Source organism: Salvia hispanica, chromosome 6 (genome assembly GCF_029641045.1).
Source record: "Salvia hispanica isolate PSC_SH4W2 chromosome 6, Shi_PSC_v1, whole genome shotgun sequence".
In the NCBI taxonomy this organism is placed as follows: domain Eukaryota; kingdom Viridiplantae; phylum Streptophyta; class Magnoliopsida; order Lamiales; family Lamiaceae; genus Salvia; species Salvia hispanica.
The window spans coordinates 3,597,577-3,619,917 of record NC_142697.1 but is presented as its reverse complement, the minus strand read 5'-3'; the positions used below and the strand labels follow the sequence as shown (position 1 = coordinate 3,619,917).

The following is a 22,341-nucleotide window of genomic DNA, read 5'->3' as shown; positions in this document are numbered from 1 at the left end:
AAATAACAGAAATTAAATTATTTACACCAAATCCTCAAACGCAATAACAATAAACGCCATCCTTCCCCGGCAACGGCGCCATTTGAAGATCGGTAGTTAGACTGTGTGCACAGAAAAAGAATAACAAGTTTCCTAGGTCCAGCAAATCCGCTAGATCACAGGGTCTAGGAGCTCACTGGTCGTTGGAAAATCTCGGCCGTCGGACACACAGAATACTTCTTCAAAAACCCTCAACCACTTATACTAAAACTTAGCACAGGGAAGTAGGGATCGATCCCACAGAGATGGATGCGTAATGAACATGCTCAAGGATTTGGAAATTATTTTTGGGTTGGCTGCTGCCACGCATTTTTGGGTTGAGGAAATTAGACTAAACTTGGAATTGAAATCTGCTACGCTAACAGCTAGATCTAGGCAAAACATAAATCATGCATGTAAAATGAAATCGAGACAATCACTAGATCCAAGAAACTATTCTAAATTACCTAGACCTGGGAAATAAACTGACGGTGGGGACCATGACTGAAAAAGCAGAGTACGGACGAAAAGCTGGTAAAACAACTAACTAAAGTACTAACTAACAGCGACATCATCTTCTTCAAATCAAATTTCACAAAAACTCAGAAGAAACAGGTACAAAGCGTAATCGGAAAACAGAGCAGACTGGATTTTAGCGATTTAACGAAAAAAACAATTACGAATTAAGCAGATCTACGGCTACTAGACGAAGTAAAATAGAAAGTAAACAGAAAACTCAAAATCCATGCACAACTCGACTTCCCCTGTTCAGATCCAACCTCGGATGCTAAAACCACTCTGGATCCAAGCATCCGACACAAACTACAGCCAAAAACATTCCATAACTACAAAATCATCAAACAACCTCCGATCAACAACAACACCACAGATCTACCACCAAATTCCCCAGATCAAGCACCAAAGTGACAAAAACAGAGATTAACATGCAACTTGCCGAAATAAAACTTCAAACAAGAGGATCAACGTAGATCAACACGAGATAACAAAAATATAACAGAAACTAAAGGAATGCATAGATAATCAGTAACAGCAACAACCAAATCGACTTCCAAAAGTGAAGTTCGAACGAAATAAAGTGCAAAAGAACCGAAAGTAAATAGATTGTATCTTCGCCCTCACGCGGACGGTGTTACGACGGACTTTCTCTGAAGATGAGACCTTAAAACCCTAAACTACCCTAGAACTCCCATTTCCCAAGTGTGTGTGTTGTGTGTGAGCTAAGAGCGAAAAATCGTATATCGTGTGTGTTGCATGCTCCTTTATTTATAGGCGTTGAAGTGGGGCCCAGCGAGGTATAGATAGACTTTGTTGCCCTCAGCTATTGACTCCCTTCTTCTAGCCTCCTTTTCCTTCAATTCTGCTCACTTTTTTCCTTCATTCCTTCGTTAGCCCGTTTCCTCCAGCTTCTCCTGGATCTAGCGATTCTGTCGCACACCTGGCTTAAAAACTGTGTTAGACCCAGTAAAATATAGTGCTTTTCACCATATAACCGGTGCATGAAATTAGCCTTATCAAGTCCCGGTTAGATATTTTCATAAAAAGTGAAATAAAAATATTATAACACTAAAAAGCACGTGTAAAAACACATCAAAAGAATAAAGCAAATAATAGTGCAAATGGGTCCCACATTCCATTATCACACACTCCAATTATTACACACTCAAACATTTCTTAAAACCCGCACTAAAGTTAACCGGGACTCCTAATGCCGGACGGAGGGAGTATATTTTACGGTATATACCTAATTTAGGTATGCTGCGGTAAATGAAAATTCATATTGTTACCTTACCGAAATCTTTCGATAAGGTATCATACCGTACCGAACGATTTCGGTACGGTCACGGTGAAGGAACTGGCAGCGGAAGCGTGCGTTCGGTTTCATAATTTAATAATTAATCGAACAAATAAATCACATAATAATCAGATCTATTTGGTAGATTATTTAGACAAAATCTATTCGCGTAATTCTCATATGTATCATGCCCATAACTTGAATTAATCATGCTTTAAGTATATTGAAACCTAAAACATGCTTTTCTACGGAGCAGAAATAATACCTAATTAATTCTCCAAAGAATTGATGATGGCTAGCTACTTCTCCACGTGACGCTTTGAATACTAGACCACAGATCTTCTCTCTGGTTCCCGAACTGTACTCCAATATCAGTGTGAGCTGATCTCACCGGAATACTAGGACTTAAATAAAGAAGACAGAAATTCTACTCCACGGAGGAGAAGAAAAATTCGCCCAACTCCTAAAGGGGGGGACGAAATTTTAAGAGAAAAAATAATGTGTCGTTTTCTTTTTCTATCTCCTTTATTCTCCTATTTATATTAAGTTCTTTTTGAGCTCAGACAGGGATCTATGGAAGGTTTTGGATATGGGCTCATCCAATTTACTTTTTATTAATTAAATTGAACCCACAATTTAATATAAGCTTTAATTGGAATATTACGAGCAGCTACTATAGAAGTAATATTGAACTCTCCCCATCCAAATCCGAAATTATAAGTAATCTGGGTTTCCGTTTTAACTTTCATTTCTCGCGCTTAAGATAAAAATGTCCATTAATTAATTAATGTCTGCTATGGACTTACTTAATTAATTTATTATTAATTCTAAGAGTGGACTTAGCATGGAACTCTTATTTATTATTCATAGAGTGATCAAACTCCAACTAGCTAGGTTCCGAATAATAAAACCTTGTTTCGCGCTCCTCTTGAGGACATTATCAAACGAGACTCACCTCGCACACGATTCAATATAATAGCAATCCTAGCACCGCTAGATATTAATCACCACTACCCAATATATCAGGATTATTGGGTTGCGAAAAACCCGCACCATTTGATAAGTCAAAGTAATGCATAATCAATACCGTATGCTCAATGCTAACCTACATTGATTAAGAAACAAATATTTATCAAGACCTCGCCTTTCAGTAGACAACACAAAGACAAGTCTTGCTGTTAGATCCGTTCAGTGCTTTACCACACCAATGTCATCTTATTTCAGTAAGGCTTAGAAATATGCGGACTGATATTGCAATCTTTCACGATGGATAGTCTAATTCCATCTAGGTCGTGGAATTCTTCTTTTTCTTTATTTAGGACTGACCGTATTACCTTAAAGTGGACACTGCTCACAACCGGTCTACTAAAACAAAGACTTAGACTTTGTTAAGTTAACTTATACATTTAAACATGCAATTAACATCCATTAAATGTAAAACATAACAACATTATGACAAAAATAATCTGTTTTATTCCTTGGAAAATAAAATAAGAGTTTTACGGTATTCAATCACTCGAAACGTGATTTCTAGTATACAAACTCTAACACATGGTATACCGAAAAAAATCGTTATTTTGCCGGTACGATAAGCCCGGTATTTCGGTATTCTGGTATTTTCCCCCAACCCTAGGCAAGGTATGAATTTTGTAGAGATAACTTATTTTTTTAGGGCAAACAATTTTCGAAATAATATGAAAATGCATGAAGTTAATGAGTTTGAGTTAATGAGTTTGAGTCAAGTATTATTAAGTTTGATAAACCAGCACAAATGCACACTAACGGTCCCTAGACTTTAAAATGAACATTTGCAGTTTCTATAGTACATTTCACTCGTTTAAGATGCTTTTGCACTTTTTCAACACCTTTAAGTGACAAATATCTCCAACTCCATAAGAGGATATTTGAACACTCACTCTCCAATTGCAGCCCCCCTTTTGCCGGACATTTGATTTCCCTAAGATTTTAAATAATCTTTTTGTCAAATCAATTCAAATTCCCTTTTCATCTCTTTCCTCTTTTTATAAATTGTACTCCATCGGTTCCATAAAGTTTGTCCTAGTTTGATTCGGTGCGAGTTTTATTAAATTGTTTTGACTTTATATTAAATGGAGGTTTGTAGTGGAATAAGAGTCTCACATTAAGGAGATTGAGAGATGTATTTAATTTCTATTTTGAAAATCCAATTGGGACAAACTTTATGGGACGGACTAACATAGTTAAATGGGACAAACTTTGTGGCATGAAGGAAGTACTATATGTGTTTAGATATCAATTTCTTCCTTCCCGTTTTACCTTTTGCTCTTATGTATGTCAACGAATTCTTCAAACCAAGGAAACAGATGTAAGTGGCTAAGATTCGAATATGAAAAATGTTGATGTCGCGAAAAGGCTTATCTAAAAATAGTAGCCAATTCAAAGCGACATTCCTATGGAATGCCCCTCTTTTTGTTATACAAGGAAAGCTTGGTGGGTGTAATTTTTCTGTGCTACTTTCCGGTGGAGTGCTTGAGAGAGTATCCAAGCAAAGCAATTGAAATAGGAGGAAAGACAGGTTGTTTTAGACTTTTAGTTGCTTGTGGTTTCTTTTTCTGTTTCTTTTTTTTGTATTTTTCTGGCCTAATTGATTAGTTTGATAAAGTAATTAACTTCAATTATTATGTTGTAATCCACCCATCCACAAAAATAATCTCATATGTGGACAACATGAATTTTAATAAAAAAAGATATTGGTAAAATATAAGAGATGTAAAAAAGTGGATAAAATAAGATGAGATGAGAAAAAAGGGGATAAAGTATGAGAAATAGGAGAAAAGGTAAATATAGTATGAGAGAACTTTCCACTTTTAGATATGAGTTCAAAATGAGACTATTTTTTGTGACATAGATAGAATAGTACTATTCATTTTGCTGTAAAGGAAGTTTCAGATAGTGTATTGAAGCATATCTTTCCGTATGCATTCTGTATTTTTATTTTATTTTTATTTTGTTGTTTGAAGCATTTCAAACAAACTGTGATATAAGCAATATGCATCACCAAACCCTAAATCCCAATGGCATGGTAATTCAATTCGCATCAAAAGACAAATATTATTTAAGGTACCCATACAATCTCAAAATTGCAATATAAGTACTTGAAATGTCTAAACAGTGATGTAGAAATATACATTACAGGAAAGAGAAAACACAGAGTAACATAAGATGGAATTTTGAAAAAACTAAAATTGAAACTATGATTAAGCCTAAGATAAGAAGTAAAACCGATTAACATGCAGCAGTATGCTGAGGCATCAAATTCAGAAAAAAATACAAACACAAAATATTGATATACTGGGCAACATATAGCAAAACTGGCAGTGAGTTCAAGATGATATAGAACACAACTAGACATTATCAGCTAACGAACGAGATGAATCCCTATTCAGAAGTTCCAACAGTTCCAGTTGTTGTGTAGAATCAATCCTTCGTTCCTACTTATATAAGCCTTAAATATCTCTTTGAGTAAACTCGGAAAAAATGTAAAGGTGGTGCCATCATTCCTCCATACGGTTATCAACTTTCTCTGGTTTCGACACCTTGACCTTGATAGGTAAGGTGAGTGAGGGGTCTTGCTGTAGAGCTCCTGGAGCTTTGACCATGGAAATGCTCTGTTCCAATTCCCTCGCTGCCTCCCTCTGCAATTGGGCCTTCTTTGGCTTCAACCTGATCAATTACATGATTCGTCATATAAGTAGCTAGTCGAGGTCACAAAATATTGCAACAATAAAGTGGAAAAAAAACACCAACCTCTTGGCGTGGTGCCTGGCCTCTCTGTCAACCCTGACTTTGTCAATTTTCTTGATGGCTGCGAGAGTGTTCTCTGTCACATTCCTATCATATCTCTCAGGTCTGTTCCGCTTCCTCTCAAACTCAAAAGTAGAATCCTTTGGACGGGACAAAAAGGGTCAGTAACAAAATTAAACACTTGAATACTAGAAAATGATTATACAACATTTACCTGTGTCATGTCCTTGCCATGCAACCGTCTGTAAGCCTTAGTCCATTTTACTTTGCGGGGATTTCTCTTCATCTTGAAATTCTTGTGGCATTTTGATCGACAAAATCTAAATATCTGCAAATCAAGATGAGGGTCATGTACTAATTCTATACATAGTCAAGCAGCATCCAATCAACAGTAATTGATCAATGCACTATAGTCTCCCATCAATTTCTTAATCAACTGAGAATGCCAGAAACATATTAGACCTTTACAAGGTCACTTCATAGTACTTAATTCGCAATGGAGAGCAAATAAGATAAGTTAATGTGAACTGTAACCACTTGACATATTAGCAAAATAAGTCAAGACTTGATTACAGAAATGCAGCAACAATATATCAATTTTGTTTACCACCGAAAAAAGAAAACGAAATTCAGCTCAATATCAATTAAAACACAATGATCTCTGTTATTTTTTCAAAATTTTCACCAACCATGACAGTTTCCACAGTGATAGTACACCATTCAAAATTTCCCCTTTTTCTTTAGCCCAATGATCTTCATTAAAAGTAATTAACAGAAGCATATAGCATCCAGTTCCTCTATTTGATTGAACATCCTAGCTTTCCATTTACTTGAAAACAAATGAAACTTGCTTATGTGACAAGCACTACAGTAGAAGTAGATGTTCCTACAAAAATCGAAGCGACAAGCACCTATATAAAAGAAATTAGAAATCAACACAAACAAAATTGTGCAATAGTAAAAGGTCTTACCTTTGCATCATTACGAACATACTGAATCCCATGGCCAGGATACACGGTAGAAGAACAGAACCAGCACTTCTCCAATCTCATATTTGCCTTGTTTTATAAATTCTGATATTCCAGAAAAAAATTAGGGCATAGAATGCTAAAAAAATTGATAAAAACATAAGTTCACAAACCACGGATTTCGCGAATCATATACTATAGTTTGTTTATCATTACCTGTGTACGTGAGGAAGAGGAAGAGGAAGAGGAAGAGCTAGGGTTTAAAATTGAATAATGTTTGTTTATAGGCCTCCAAAATTGGGCTTACAAAATAATTGGATTCAATTCTTATAGATTTAATAGATGGGCTCGATGGGTTATAATTAGAAATAATCAGCTATTACATTAATTGGTCATTAAATTTGTTTTCATATTTTACCCTCCCTCCGTCCGTCATTAAGAGTCTCATTTCTTGGCGGCATGGGTTTTAAGAAATGTTAAGAAAAGTGGGTGGAAAAAAGTTAGTGAAATAGGTGTCTCACTTATTTATATATATATATATATATATATATTAGTTTTAAATGAAATATGAGTAGGATAAGTTAGTGAAAGGTGGGACCCTATTACCATTTATGGTAAAAATGAACCGGGACTCCTATTCATGGACGGACAAAAATGAAAAAACGGGACTTCTATTTACAGACGGAGGGAGTATTTTAATATAAGTTTGAAATATAGTGTGTTTAGTGCACATTGCAGTTGATTTCTTAAACAAAAAATTATAGTACTTCGTCCTAGATGTGATCATGTCGATCATTTATTTTTCGATACGAGATTTTATGTAGTATTATTTTGTGAGTTGAATGGAAAAAAATAAAATAAAGAAAATATTATTTTCCTATGAAAGTACTATGTGATACTTTTAATAGAATAATACAAAGAAAAAAATGTATCGCTTTTAATAGAATAATACAAGGAAAACAAATATTATTTTCCTATGAAAGTACTATAGGGAGTATGCAAATATATTAATCATCAATTTAAACTAGTAGAATATTTAAATTTATACTCTTTCCATTCCATTATCCATAATAGTAAAGCTATTTCCTTTTTTGTTTTAAGTAAAAAGTAACATATTGTCTCACGCTTACTTTTCTCTTTCTATTATTTTATTATTTCTATTTTTTTTCCTCTCGTCTACTTTATTAGTATCTTTTTATTTAGAGTGAACTACAAATTTGGTACATATGTAGGAGGGTTCGAACGCTAGACACTCCTATGTTTTTAAAATATCGCCACACACCTCTATGTATGGACTTAATATTATTTGAAGGATTTGTTCACTGTTCACGGACTTTTAAACCCTTTTTCCACTTGAATTTAACCAAAATGCCACTAAGGGCATTCTGGTCTTTGCTAAAACAAGGGGTACTATTTATGATATTTTAATATTCTTATAGGGGTACCTCAAATGAAATTTTAATACTATTGATACTTGAAACGATATAAAATTTAACTCTTTACAATTTTCAAGGAAATAATTTGTCTCTATGTCTACATGTTTAACACGAAAGATAATATAATAATATTATATTATTATTTTTTTAAAAGTTTAATCTTCTTTATCCTCTCTAACGAGGACATCCATTTTTTACCTCTGCAATTTTGATACAAAAATGCAGTTCAGCCCCTTCTATCATTCCAATTTTGATTATTTACTCTCTAACAATATTAACTTGGTGAAGGCTGAAGAAAATTTTTAATAATTTTCAAAAAGTTGAAATAGAAAAAACAAAAAAAATAAAGGTTCTCGAAAGGGGCTTAAGCCCTCCATCGAGAGAGAAGAGAAGAAGTGAACGGTCCTTTTTATTGAGAGTGAAGTTCAAATAGACAACAGGCAGAAGTGGCAGAGTGGAAAAGAAAATTGTTTATTCTGAAGATTAAAAAACTAGTGGAAAAATAGCTTAAAATTATGTGAACAGTGAAAAGGTCTTTCAAATGATATTAGGTTCATACATAAAGGTGTGTGGCGATATTTTTGAAACTTAGGGTTGTCTAGCGTTCGAACCCCCATACATAGGTCCCAAATTTGTAATTTACTCTATTTGAAAAGACTGAAATACCCTAGGTGGCATTTTGGAAAAAAAAACGAGGGTGAGAAGGGCATGAACGACCGTAAAAAGTGAAAAAAGACTTCAAATGATATTACATGCATACATAAAGGTGTCTGATGCATTTTTTGAAATATGGATACCTCCAATGTTCGAATGACAATACATAGGGGTGTTTTTTGTAGTTCACTCTTTTATTTAATACTACACTACACACATTTTTCTTAGTTTTTCTGCTAGAAAGAAATGTTTTCACTGCTATAGAATGGATGGAGTATTAAACTAATAATTATAAAATATTGCAAGATTAATATGTGATTTAGATAAAATATAAGTGTTACTGAAACTGTGTGAATATATGAAAAAAAATATTGTTTGAGTTTGAATTTGATATAAATGGTTGTAATAAGAATTACTAATCATCCTGTTTAATATGAAATACATATTGGAAAATATTTGTAGGTTTGGTATAAATGGTAAAAATTCAAAATGAGCATGTGTATTCATGTTACTAGCATAGAAAAAAAAACAAATAAAAGTAAGCCTCCAAGGAGAGAATTAGCAAAGAGCTGAAAGAAGGCAAAATACCACAAACGTAAAATCAAACACGTGAAAAATGTCATAAAATCAAACCAACGGGAAAATAGATGAAAATCGGCAACTCAAAAAACAAATAAAATCAAACCGACAAAATTCGAGACGAAAAATCGGCAGCCGAAAAATTGTCCACATGTTATTCAAACTCAGAATAAGGATACCTGACATCACTAATTTGGACAAAATCACTCTATAAACTGACTATAAATGAGCTTCAAAATTTATCAACTACAAATTGATTATATTTACATCAAAGAGATTTAGTTGATTACAAATATAACCCTAAACCCTAAATCCTGATTACAATCACTTCACTTCCAATCCAGCAGAGATGCACAAGGAGTGTATATATATATATATATATATATATATATATATAGGTTTGTGTTAAAATGACAACCACCCTTAAAATGACAACGTGACAACGCTTATACAGCAATATTATAAACGCTACACAGCAATATCCAACACGTTAGACAGATTGCTGTCTAACGTGTTGGATATTGCTGTTCAAAAAAAATTGCTGTTTAAAGGCCAGCAGATTGCTGCCCGTCTTTTTTGGGGGGGTTTTTTTTTTTTTTTGCCACGTGGCAGCTTATTATTCGTCCACGTGTACAAATGATTGGCTAGGAATGGTGGTATGGTGTTATTTTAAGGGGTGGTGGCACCCTAACATGCCCCTATATATATATATATATATATATATACGTATTCAAACTTGACCCTCCTGGCCTCTTGTATACAGCACTCAACAACATGCTCCATCCAATGATAAAACCTTCAATCTACACTCAAAAGCTCCACAACAATAAAGAATCCACCTGAGTCTTTGCAACTTACTTTCTCAAGAATCCACTTGGCTCCAGAGTTGATCAGCGTAGGCCTTTTCGTCTTCCTTTTCACGACTGACATATTGAATAGCTTCCGCAACTTCTTCTTCTTCCCCTTCCTCTTCCTCGTGTTCTGTATCTCCCTCTTCCATCCAGTCACCATCAGTAGCCATGGCTGCAGCTTCATTCATTTCCTTTTCTTGCTCTGAAAGCTTTGCCAGTGCTTCCCTTATTGCCTGTGCAGTAGCAGGTTTGTCTGTTGGCCTGTATCTCGGTGGGGGCACGACAAATGGCAAACCAACATCGTCCAAGTTTTCAGTATTCTCTTTTGCTCCATCTGGTGGGGGAACAACGAAAACGATACCAAGTTCGTAGTTGGAAATATGAAGTCTCGAGCCCAGTGCAGAATTATTCCTCATGTTCCCATTCGATCGTCCCTCTGAGAGCGGACGTCCCCAGGCAGCAGCACTGAAGTTGTGCGATCCACAGTAGACCCATCCGAAGGAAGATCCATCCTTCTTAGATAGGAACCGCCTACGTCCCACCTGCTCAAAACTTTATTTATCTTTAAAAAATATAAACATTCAAGTCCTTTAACAGATGAGGTTCCCAAAATGGAGCCCAGAGATCACACATGCATGAAAATATTATTCGAAATGGAGTTTCTATTGTAACACTGATATGAAACAAAGCATTCAAACAAGAGACTGGTGAACTTGAGAGAAATTGTGCATAAGTCAGCAGATGGAAGTACATCTAACTACAGTTTTTTTTTTAAAAATCATTTCACAAAACAGTCGAGAAGTCTAGAATGCAAATAGTAATCCAGATGCTCATTTAGAAGTTGCAGCTCTCCACCCCATAAAGACAGCAAAAATGGAAGCTCATGCATGACAGCAACTATATTTCAACTGGTTTATCATCTCATCAACTTTCCATAACCGAGAACTTTATCTGAGATAGTAGAGGTGGATGATGAACAATGAATGCAATAGTATTAAACTGAACTCAAACGAGGCCACAACAAAATGTTGTTATCAACAATTCAACACTTTCCTGAATGAATTCCCACACGTACGTTGGACTCTTTTAAATACTAAAGGAAACCCCAACCATAAGAAAAGCCCATTACACAAATAGGCCTTGACCCAAAGACCCAAAATAAATAATTGAATTCTAAAGTCCATTAATTTAAAAAGCAAACAAACCAATATGTAAGCATATAGGGTTTATCATTTATATAAACAATGAAGCACCGGTTTAAACTTTATTCTCATTTCTATCAGCTTGGTTTTTGATAACTCTAAGAGCTTCATTTTGAGAAACACTTAAGATTGTTCGTTTATCAGGGACAGCTAAGATGAAGGATATAAAGGTATTCCCAGTACTGAAGCAGCAAAACTTCTAAAAGAGGAACTTAGCAGAATGAAAATATGGGTTTCCTATAGGATAAAGAAAAAGAAGAAGAGGATAGCGATTAATGAGTAAGGATAAGGAACTTAAATCAGCTTGTTTATTACAAAAGCCAAAAGTCCTTGATGGGTACGAGCAGGTCTATCATTCAAATGTTGCAATAAGTACAATTGGAATCAAAGGTGTCACATGGAAAGATAAATGTTCCAGGAATCTCAATAGCATTACATTGAAAAGACAATAAATTATCTGGGTTGACCTCTCATGTGTAGTGTCAAACTCTGTAACCCCATTTGTTTGACAGAAAATGTAATGATCAGAAATCTGGTATGTTCATAACCTGATTTTTTTGTTTTTCGTTTTGAAAGTTCGGAATAGACCAAATCAACTATAAAAAGTAACTTCTCTTAAATGTTTGTTCCGTAAAATGTTGTTGTATTAATTTCCATTAATGTATATTTGGCAGACCGGACAATGCAGCAGTATAGTTCATATAAGGACAATTAACGACAGTCATATCACCAGCTTTGTAGAAATTGAAAACAACATTTCCATACCCATAAACTGGTACCCTAAAATTACTTTTGACAGTAAAAGAAATCCATACCTTCACATGCATAGGATACCCAACTCTATCACTCGGATGAGGAACTGCATCATGGAGGATGCCAACATTTTCCAGTCTGTGCCATGTTTTCTGTTCAAGATGGGTATGTTAAGCTTGCTTGTTCAGATCTACTCCCTCCATCCCATAAAATGATAAAAATAGAGAATTTGGAAACATCATGGGTTTTAATGCGAAATTGGTGAAGTGGGTGAGAGATAGAAAGAAAAGGTGAATGAAGTATTGTTAGTGGAGAATGGGCACCACCTCATTAGAAAGAAAAAAACATATTAAAAATGGAAGTGAACTAATTTCGGGGGACGGATGGAGTATTAATTTATAAATTATCAACCAAAATATATGGCCAAATTAGTTTCACAACAGAAGAACCAGAATCACATATTTCACATCTAAAAACGTAGCTATTCACATGCTGTAAGATGAGAAGAAAAAGTGCAGTGAGATGGATTTAAAAACTTCCGGGTTCAGATATCATTCTCTGAACTAATAAAGACAGCTGAACCAAACTGGATAACTGATCATTTTATAGTGAACGTAAATTTAAAAAGTGTTGGTGGGTTAGGTGGACCCCCAACGTGTGCATATCAAAGACAACATTACCCATATAGATTTATGAGGGCAAATTAACTTTAGATATTTTTATATGTGTATGTCTTCAGTATAGCATGTTAATAATGAAAGGGAGCTGATAAGGGGCAATTCAATGACTAAGAGTGAGTTACTTCATGTTTCACTACCTCTGAGAAGCATAAGAGGCGCCTGGATGCCATGATTCCACTTCTGTCGGTCTTTACTCTCTCAATGCTGGGGAAGATGATACGGATGGAAGGATTTTTGAGCTCTTGACTCGAAGTCCAACATCCCCACTGACATAAGTGTATACCTTTCAATAAGCAAGCAAACTAGTAAAGCGCATTTTTTATCAATATTATGGTCTTACATCTGGATCAGATTCTTCGGAGTCAGAAAATGGTGCTGATGTTTTTCCTGCTGCTGCTGCAAATGAAGCTAGAAATTGTGCATTTACGCTTCCAACTGAAGATGAACCTTGGAACATAGAGTAAAAGTGGCCCAAAAAGGAACAAAGAAGAAGAATAAGTTTTAAAAAATGCATAATTCTCATTTCAAAAAAGCATTAATTACCTAAGGTCATCCACTGACTCACCAAAAATGAATTCGGATTGCAAATGTTCCGGCCACTTGTGCAGGCCCAAAACCTGGAAACAAACAGACGTGAAGAAAACATTTGATGGCCAATATACTTTGCTAACCATTATCTCGACTTCCAGCTCTAAGTGATCATGTATATGATATACTCCTATAAAGCGCAAACGGTGTCTATTTTATTGTAACTACCACCAAGACTTCTGTAAATAAAAATTTCTTAGGTAGAATGACTTATAATGACAATCTTTTCTATACAAATCCAAGGCAGATCATATTAATATGCTAAAAGTTTGCTTATTTCTGCCAAAGTCCAAAATAATCTACAACAATTTCATTTATCAGACATGTTCAACATTGACGTGAAACAGCAGCAAGACTAATGAGATAAGAAATGAACTCAAAAGTAACACATTATGCAAGAATGATTCAAAATAACACGTACCTCCTTGAGGCGCCACAGCCCTGCATATCTCTGACTTGATGCAACAAGGGAACATATTGCAGAAGCATATTCAAGTTGAGTAACTCCAGAAATGGCAGAAAAAGAAGGTCCCTGGACATACAACCCCATTGGTTCATATATAACAAAGTTCTCTATTGATAAATTTGACATGCTTCATGAAATAACTCACAATACATTGAAGAAATAATGATGAAAAATGAAAACTGGGGTTGTAATCGCACCGCATACACATAAAGAATCAGTTTTACTTCCTTGCTGCTTTGTTCTTGAGCAGTTTCAAGGACTTCCTTAGGATGGATAAATGCAGAGAATGCAAAATGGCCAGTGTCTGAAAGTGGAGCCACCCATTTTGCAACATTCCTCGGCAGAAACCCAAGTTGAACAAAATCTAGAGCAAGAAGAAAAAAGTTAACCCAACATAATAGAAGTTTAGGTTTGTTACTGACTTTAACTGTTAGGTAACTTCTAGAATGTAAAACTGTTTTCTCCCCCAGATAATAAGCATGGAACCTCGTGCAACTTTCAGTCTTTTAGCATAAATAGAAAAAACTAAAATGCAACATCTCTATTTATGGACATTATGTTACTAGGCAGTTGATGCATTGATGACATTCCACATATGGCTGTTCTATAGTTCTATGCCACACCAAAGACTAAAAAATTGTATATACAATGACATAATAATACCATCTGTTGATGAGAAAAACATAGAAGAAAATTTACAAGTTATGCAGCTATCCGCAATCTGATAGACATCTTCATGATTTAATACACTGTATGAGTGATTTTCACAATCTTCTAAAAGTTTTCATGCAAAGAACAAAAGTTTGAAGTTTTTTCTCCCAACAAATATAATTACACTTGCCAAAGAACACACAAGGATACATGTAACACTGGTATGTGGAAAGAAAATGCAGCACACAATCAACGTCAGAATTTCACACATTTCATACCGTTTCATTTTAAGATGAGGGCAATAAACAACCTTGAACTAAAAATCTTATAGTCTCATACTGCAGCTCTACAGTCTACACTTCATGATTCATCAACCTTTTTCTTTTTGTGGATAAATTAATTCTTTGACTTATAATATCTCAACTTGCAGTAATATCTGACCTACACAACAAAGATAAGGAACAGTAATAAGCTTTGACCATCTTAGCGAGAAAATCACCAGATTTTCAACCAATGGGCAATGACTTTTGTGTTGGGAGTTCAAGGACATATCACAACGTAGAAGATTTTGTTCAATGTAATGGGCACTCAATTGGTTCGAACCACAAGAGTGAAAAGATCCTCAATGAGCACAAATATTTTCCATGTCTTAATTGTGTGAAAGTGAAAATACTACCAAATTAACTATCAAGTAATGAAGATTACCTCCCACAGACAAGTCTTCTGGGTTTGGTATAAGAACGCTCACAGCATTTCCATCAGCCGGTATGTTTGTCATTCTCCTCAAAACAACTTCTGACATTCCATCCACACTCCCACAATATTTTCCAAGAAATAATGCCAACTTCTTCAAATGCCTTCCATTAGAGTCCGCAGATGCACAATAAATATGGCTCAAACCTACTACAGATGTTTTAACTGAAGATAGAAATTTCGCACTATAAGACCATAACTCATGTTTGTCACCCTGCAATAGAAAAGGTATTTCATATTAAATCACACAAAATCAGTTATAAATGCAGCAGGAAATGCAGACTGTAAATGTAGGAATTGTATATCGCTTTTGGCCTACTATAGTTTTGAGCATAAGAAAAAACTTATGTAATCGCATGAAGAGCTTGTCCAAACTAAAATATCCATATCATATCCCAGCGGCTAGCACAAGCGACTAAAATGAGGATGCAATATCTTATCACCAATAAACTAATGAAGATACTATTACACAAAAGGTTTATTCAAGAAGGAAGAAGGGGGAGAGGCGGAGAGCCAGCATAACCACGCTGGTTCTGATTGTTGAATTATTGTCTTATTTTTTTAATCAGTTATTTGTTACAAATTAAGTTAGGTCATAGGCTCCTTTAGTGGGCTTTGCTCAGCCTACTCAATATAAGGGTTTCTTCACACAAGAGAATCATGTAGGAAACTTATTCTTGATCAGAGCTGTGCTCAAGCGCTTTGGACTGGAAACTATTTGTTTCTTCAATGTAGGTTTTAATATTCACTGTGTTTTTGTCTATAGGTTGTTGTTCTCCTTCACTCTAACGAAAACCTCCATGAGACCTTAAACTCTGAAACGCCAATGACTTAGCACTTAAAGAAAATATAAAAAAAGCTCAAGTGACACAGCAGAGACATAAGGTAAGATTTCAGAGCATAATATAAAAAGAAGATTGAGATTGTAATATCCATCAGAGGTATCTTCATTAAATACTAAATATTGAACATATCAGGAGCAGCTACTGACCACTAAGAGATTTTTGGACTCATACACAGGACTTCTTTGCGAATGAATTCCTGGTACAGAAGCAATCAAGTATCCAGCAGCTCCACTAAAGTCATATTGGATCAACTCCAAGATCCAAGAGGCCTGGCTAGGCACATCGGCCAGTAGAGATGCCATAAATCCAGCCAACTGAGCAGCAAAATCACATTTTGAACCAATATTGGTTTCCTCCTCACATAAACGGGTGAAAAGAGAGAAACAATTGGGAGTACTTAGTCGTGGGAAGTCCTGCCACCAGACTGTATTGGTTACATCATGCCACTGCAGAAATGGAAAAAAAATCAACAATTTCCTTTGTTTGAGTCTTGAGTATACGTATAATAGAGCCTTCCCAGTACTCATGCATAATTCTAAGGAGAAGTGGTGATTATCCTGATATATGTTAAGGTAACACAGCCTTGAAACAACTACTTATGTATAGATGTTGATATTGAAAAGTTGTGCCACAACAGATATGTGAAATTGTAAATCCTTAATATTTTACTACTCCAGTATAAAAAATAAAATTAAGGTAACCTTCCAGAGTCATATGATATAGTGCAAAAACAATTAAATTACAAAAAAAAAAAAAGCAAACCTGCTTTGCCACTAGATTTGCTGATGTGATGACAACACGTAACTTGTCTTCTCTTTGCAACACAATTAACTTTGGGTGATGGCAACCAATGCCTGATTTCTTACGATCATTATTAAAAGCTATAACTTCAGGAAATGGAGGATACCTATTATTAAGAACAGACTCGGTCATACAACTTAATCTCATTTTAGCAATTTCATCATTCTATAAATAGGATATTCTAACAAGGAACTTACACCACAGTTAAGTTTGGGTATTCGGTGAACGGAACTGATGTCCTTTTATCAGGATCTACACTCCAACACCTTCCAGCACTGTGACAAGCAATTGTCACTGGTAGATGGAGAGGAATCTTACAATAAGTAAGAAACCTACACACAAAATGCTATTAAATGTAACGGTCATAACATAGAGCATAGCATAAACAACTAAACAAGTAAACACATAGATCATTATAAGTAAATTAAAACCACAAAACAAAATGAGAAGTGTTTCTCCAACAAAAGAACTTGAGAATTTTGCAACATAGAAGTAAGTATCAAAATCAACGAGCAGAGGTTGCTAGCTCACCATGATAGATCACTAGTAAATGTTGCTATAAATACACGCTCGAGGGTATTGATGGGATGAAAGAGTTCTGGCAGAGAAACAGTATCAGCATTATTGTCCTCAATATCTCCACCTTTAAATTGCAGACGGTTCAGATAGAACTTCTTTCCTGGTGGCAGAATGCAACCGCCATGATCCTCAGCATCTGATAGTCCTTTAGATTGCCGAGAATCCTGCTTTTCCAAAGACATAGCAGTAATTTTACTACTGACAGAGGCATCATGTTCATCAACAATGTCAGTACATTTTTTCAATGCATTGTCAGTATTAGCTGCACTAACAAAGTTAGAACGCCCAAGCTCAACATTTTCCTCAGAGATCACTGTGATATCCTTTTGGGCGCTCTGACAATTCTCAACAGCATCAACATCCCTAGAGTACACCCTTTTCCGTTTACGACATCCTATTTGAAGCCTACTAGTTGAACAAGATTCCACACTATCATCTGAGGATGATCGAAGAGACCCCTTAAATCCATTTCCTAAAGAAAGATGGATCCCCTTTTTCCAGTTAGCATCCATAAACTGCCGTATGTAATATACAGGGTCATCACTGCACAGTATATCCCTACACTGACTTAGAAGCACACTCGTATTATCTGTCCCTCTGCAACATCTCACAGCAGAACTTTTGTAATCAACTTCCTCTGCAAATACAGCTTTCTCCACCAAAAATCCAATGCTGGGACTCAGCCCACAAGCTTCGCTGTCCCTGCATACAAGCACAACCACATCACCAACCCGCAACTCAACGACCCCACTAATCCTAGACCCGTTCACGAAAACCCCATTTGTGGAAATATTAGCACTGCAACTAGAAAAAGAAGCGTAGCTTCCGCTTCCGCTTCCACTATAACCTTTAACAAATCCGTCTAACAAATAAATCTTCTTCTCCAAAGAATCAAAGTACAATTGGCAGTGCCTCTTGCTGACTCTAGCGTCAGCAAAGACAAAATCACAGAGATTCGATTTCCGGCCAATGGTGTAGGGTTTGAATGGTTCCAAAAAGAGGGATTCACAGTATCGAGCGGTGGAACTCGAAATTAACGGCAGATTGAGGGTTTTGATATGCAAGATTGCAAATTTAACGGTGTTTAGCCGGAGCTTTTTAAGCGGCTGTAAATGAAATTGGTGGCGTTTTCTGATTTGGAAGGAAAAAGAAGAATCGGAAGTACTGCTCATAATCTCGACACCTTAACGAAAAAAGAGGGAAAATTGAAGTAATTGTAATCGGAGCAGTATATGGATTGCAAAGAATACAAAGAATTTGTTGAAAAAATGATCAAAGCAAAGAATGAATGCAAAGAAGTTCATATGAATAAAATTGAATATTTTCCCTCCAAATCGTGCTGTGTAAGTTTAAGAACTTCGCGGTTTCACAGTTCCCTTTCTTTTGGGCTTCATATTGGGCCGAGCTAAGAAACGGCCCAAAGTTTCTTTCTTAAACTATTTAATCAATTTTCAAAAAACAATTTTTTTTTTCTTTCAGAATTTAGCATAGTCCAACTTTTGTTGGCTAATAACTATGTTCTCTTGAATCCGATATGAAATAGTAAGTTATCGTTTGAAAGTTATAGATGATGGATCGTGATGTTGAGTTTATTTATCTAAAGTAGTCTGAAATAACTTGGATTTTGTTGTTACAAAACTCTACATTTTTGCTTTTTATTAGAATGTTAATATATAAGGCTATTGATGTCTAATACTATTATTATTATTATTATTATTATTATTATTATTATTATTATTATTATTATTATCATCATCATCAATAGAAATCTATGGGTTACATCCTAAAACCAATTGGTGATAGGAGGAGGGCCTATGAGACTTATATACTAGTTTCAGTTTTCTAATCTATGGGTTACATCCTAAAACCAATTGGTGATAGGAGGAGGGCCTATGACAGTTATATGTTATATTTTTAGTTTCAATAACCAACACCCTCCCTCAAACCCTTCAAAGTGAACCTTGGAGGGGTTGGACTTTTTTCTAATCGATTGGATAATCAACCCGATTTTTTTTTGATCGGTTGGAGGGGTTGGACTTTTTTTCTAGATTTTTTTTTCCGATCGGTTGGACCACTTGGCCCAAATTTTTAAGTCCAGATATACTGCTGGATCAGTCATTTTTTCGGTTTCGGCCCAGATATATTGCTGGGTCAGTTAAATTTGACCCATAGTCGGCGACCCGCTCTGATACCATGATAGAAATCCATGGGTTCCATCCTAAAACAAATTGGTGATAGGAGGAGGGCCTATGAGACTTATATACTAGTTTCAGTTTTCTTTTGACACTGATGTGGGACAGTTATATGTTATATTTTTAGTTTCAATCGCCAACAATTATTATATATTCAAAAATTAAATTTTTTTTATTGAATTCCAAACTTGCCGGATAATATTATGAGCTTTGACCAATGTATCAATTACCTATCAGCTGTGTGGCAAAATTTTGCGTAGGTGGGTTGTCGAGATTAGTTGGGAACTTGATGCGCACGATGGAGAACTATGTTGAAGAGAGAGAATGAGAATACCGAGAGTGCGGTGAAGATGGAGATGGAAAAAAATGACAGAAAATTCCTAATTAAGTGATGTTTCATGTCATTAATAATTTTAATTTTTGGTGAGCTTAATTAGATTGTATTTGAAAATATAACATGGCACACATATGGATTATTTTGAAATAGTGTTAATTGGATGATAAGTTGTAATGGAGTATATTAAAATGACAGAGATATCAGTTTCTTCACAAAGAATTTGTACGCACAAAAGACACATTTTGGTTCTTTGATTAATTGGAAAATATTATTAAAGTAAGGTTGAACATCTCAAAGTGTAAACGATGGATTTTGGTAGGTTAGAGATAATATATGGCGGGTAAGACAGAAAAATTGATAAGTCAGCAAAGTTGAATCTGAGTTCAAGAAAATGTAGACATTTTGGCGTTAAAAGTGAAAAATAATAATAGTACTACTATAGCTATAACTGTGCCTTAAGTACTTAAACATGAATAGCAATCTAAATGGAGGACTTATAAACGCCGTTTCATGATTAATTCAATTTTTATAAGAAAATAATGATCATTGCCAGTTAACTGTCATACATTAATCTAATGATTAAGTAGTCCAGTGGATAGTATTTTATAATCGACTGAATCGAAATCTTTCCTTTTTGTTCTTTTCTGTATTTACACCACTGTAGATCAGTAGATTTGTTCACAATATCTTTTACTAGTACATCGTATTCTCGCGTAATTCCTACTTCAATTTCATTTTCATTTTAATTGTATTTTATAAACTATTTCCTCCACTCATAACACTCAGTCCCTTTTTGCATTTCACATGGAATAAAAATTGTTGTTGTTGGAAAGAAAGATCCTGTGAGAGGAGATTGTGTGTAGAATAACGGTAATTAGGGAATTAGTATTATTCCTGATTTTATGACTAGCGCAAATCTTATCAGGGTGTCTCCGGCGGCGCCCCTCCCACTCGCCCTTCCCATGCCACGTCAGCACTAGCCCCTCCCATTCCACTGCCACATCACTAGCCCTTCCCACTGCACTAGCCCTTCCCACTCGCCCCTCCCACTAGCCATTCCCACAATTAAATTAATTCACAATTAAAATTTAAATTCACGGAAATAAAATTCGACACGAATACGAACGGGAAATACGAATATTTCAATAAAAAAACAACATACATCATTCGAAAAAAATAAATTACATAGTAGATAGAAAAAAAAAACAACCACATCAGTGTCCACCCCTCCGCGTCCAAACCTCTTCGATGATATCCTCATGAAGTCGAATATGGGCATTTTTTTGCCACATGTCGGCAAATGCGCGCAACCGCTCAACCTCTCCATGAGGTACCCCCATGTTCACATTCGTGGTGGCCACGCCGTGGCTTGGACCGGCACCCGTGTCATCTTCGCTGGTCCACTAAGTCAGTTCGTCCCCTTCACTTTCGACAATCATGTTGTGCAAAATGATACACGCGTACATGATGTCGCCGATGTTGGGAATATACCACGGCCGTGCCGGACCCCTCACCATCGCTCATCGACTCTGGAGCACACCAAATGCGCGCTCAACATCCTTGCGCGCTGCCTCCTGCCGGGTCGCAAAGTAGGACTTCTTTGGCCCGATCGCATGCTTGATCGTCTTCACAAAGACGGGCCAGTTTGGGTATATCCCATCCGCCAAATAGTATCCAATGTTGTGCTGGTTGTCGTTGGCGACGAAACTGATGGCGGGACCAACGCCATTGCACTGATCGTTGAACAGGGGCGACGACTGGAGGACGTTGATGTCGTTGTTCGACCCGGCCACTCCAAAATAAGCATGCCATATCCATAGCCGGTAGTCAGCTACAGCTTCAAGGATCAACGTGGGATGCTTGGCTTTGAAGCCGGAAGTGTGTATCCCCTTCCAGGCGGCGGGGCAGTTCCTCCACTCCCAATGCATACAATCGATGCTGCCCAACATCCCAGGGAACCCGTGCACCGACCCGTGCATATTAATCAGCCGCTGGCAGTCTTCGGGGCTCGGACGCCGAAGATACTGATCCCCGAATATCGCTCTAACGCCCGCGCAAAACTCCAACAGACACTCGACGGCTGAAGACTCCCCAATGTGGAGGTACTCGTCGAACATGTCGGTCGGGCCTCCGTACGCCAGTTGCCTGATTGCGGCCGTACACTTCTGTATTGGCGTGTGTCCGGGTTTGCCAGCCGCATCCTCCCTGATTCTGAAAAACTCGTACCTTCTCTCTAATGCACCAACAATATGCATAAACAGAGGACGATGCATCCTAAAACGTCGGCGGAATAAGGCATCCCCAAAACGCGGCTCTGGAGCAAAGTAGTCCTCATACAACCGCTGATGTGCAACAATGTGGTCCCGGGGTACATGCCGTCGGCGATGGATCG

At 36.3% G+C, this 22,341-nt stretch overlaps 2 protein-coding genes across 2 annotated transcripts; both read right to left on the bottom strand.

The window, feature by feature from the left end:
• Window positions 1–5,095: 5,095 nt before the first annotated feature.
• Window positions 5,096–6,924, bottom strand: LOC148923072 (putative ribosome biogenesis protein RLP24). Its single transcript, XM_089060470.1, has 5 exons — window positions 6,799–6,924; window positions 6,586–6,687; window positions 5,829–5,942; window positions 5,618–5,754; window positions 5,096–5,533 (listed from the first exon to the last, which is right to left on the bottom strand). The coding sequence occupies exons 2-5, from the start codon at window positions 6,664–6,666 to the stop codon at window positions 5,365–5,367; spliced, it is 501 nt and encodes a 166-aa protein (XP_088916596.1). The 5' UTR covers window positions 6,667–6,687; window positions 6,799–6,924; the 3' UTR covers window positions 5,096–5,364.
• A 2,713-nt stretch (window positions 6,925–9,637) lies between these two features.
• Window positions 9,638–18,704, bottom strand: LOC148923071 (forkhead-associated domain-containing protein / FHA domain-containing protein). The gene is made up of 12 exons (XM_089060068.1): window positions 17,373–18,704; window positions 17,039–17,173; window positions 16,803–16,947; window positions 16,187–16,486; window positions 15,148–15,409; window positions 13,989–14,155; window positions 13,747–13,857; window positions 13,303–13,354; window positions 13,078–13,184; window positions 12,875–13,003; window positions 12,120–12,209; window positions 9,638–10,644 (listed from the first exon to the last, which is right to left on the bottom strand). Exons 1-12 carry the CDS (start codon window positions 18,590–18,592, stop codon window positions 10,114–10,116), a joined length of 3,249 nt encoding a protein of 1,082 aa, XP_088916194.1. The 5' UTR covers window positions 18,593–18,704; the 3' UTR covers window positions 9,638–10,113.
• Between the last annotated feature and the right edge of the window lie 3,637 nt (window positions 18,705–22,341).

Bases quoted from the DNA above. Each gene is read 5' to 3' on its own strand.
- LOC148923071 (XM_089060068.1), bottom strand. From the start codon at position 18,592: ATGAGCAGTACTTCCGATTCTTCTTTTTCCTTCCAAATCAGAAAACGC. The intron at 17,174-17,372 runs GTGAGCTAGCAA...TTTTGTGTGTAG, and splicing joins TTTACTAGTGATCTATCATG to GTTTCTTACTTATTGTAAGA. The intron at 14,156-15,147 runs GTAATCTTCATT...TTCTTGCTCTAG, and splicing joins AGAAGACTTGTCTGTGGGAG to ATTTTGTTCAACTTGGGTTT.
- LOC148923072 (XM_089060470.1), bottom strand. From the start codon at position 6,666: ATGAGATTGGAGAAGTGCTGGTTCTGTTCTTCTACCGTGTATCCTGGC. The intron at 5,755-5,828 runs GTAAATGTTGTA...TCCCGTCCAAAG, and splicing joins ATGGCAAGGACATGACACAG to GATTCTACTTTTGAGTTTGA. The intron at 5,534-5,617 runs GTTGGTGTTTTT...GTAATTGATCAG, and splicing joins GCCAGGCACCACGCCAAGAG to GTTGAAGCCAAAGAAGGCCC.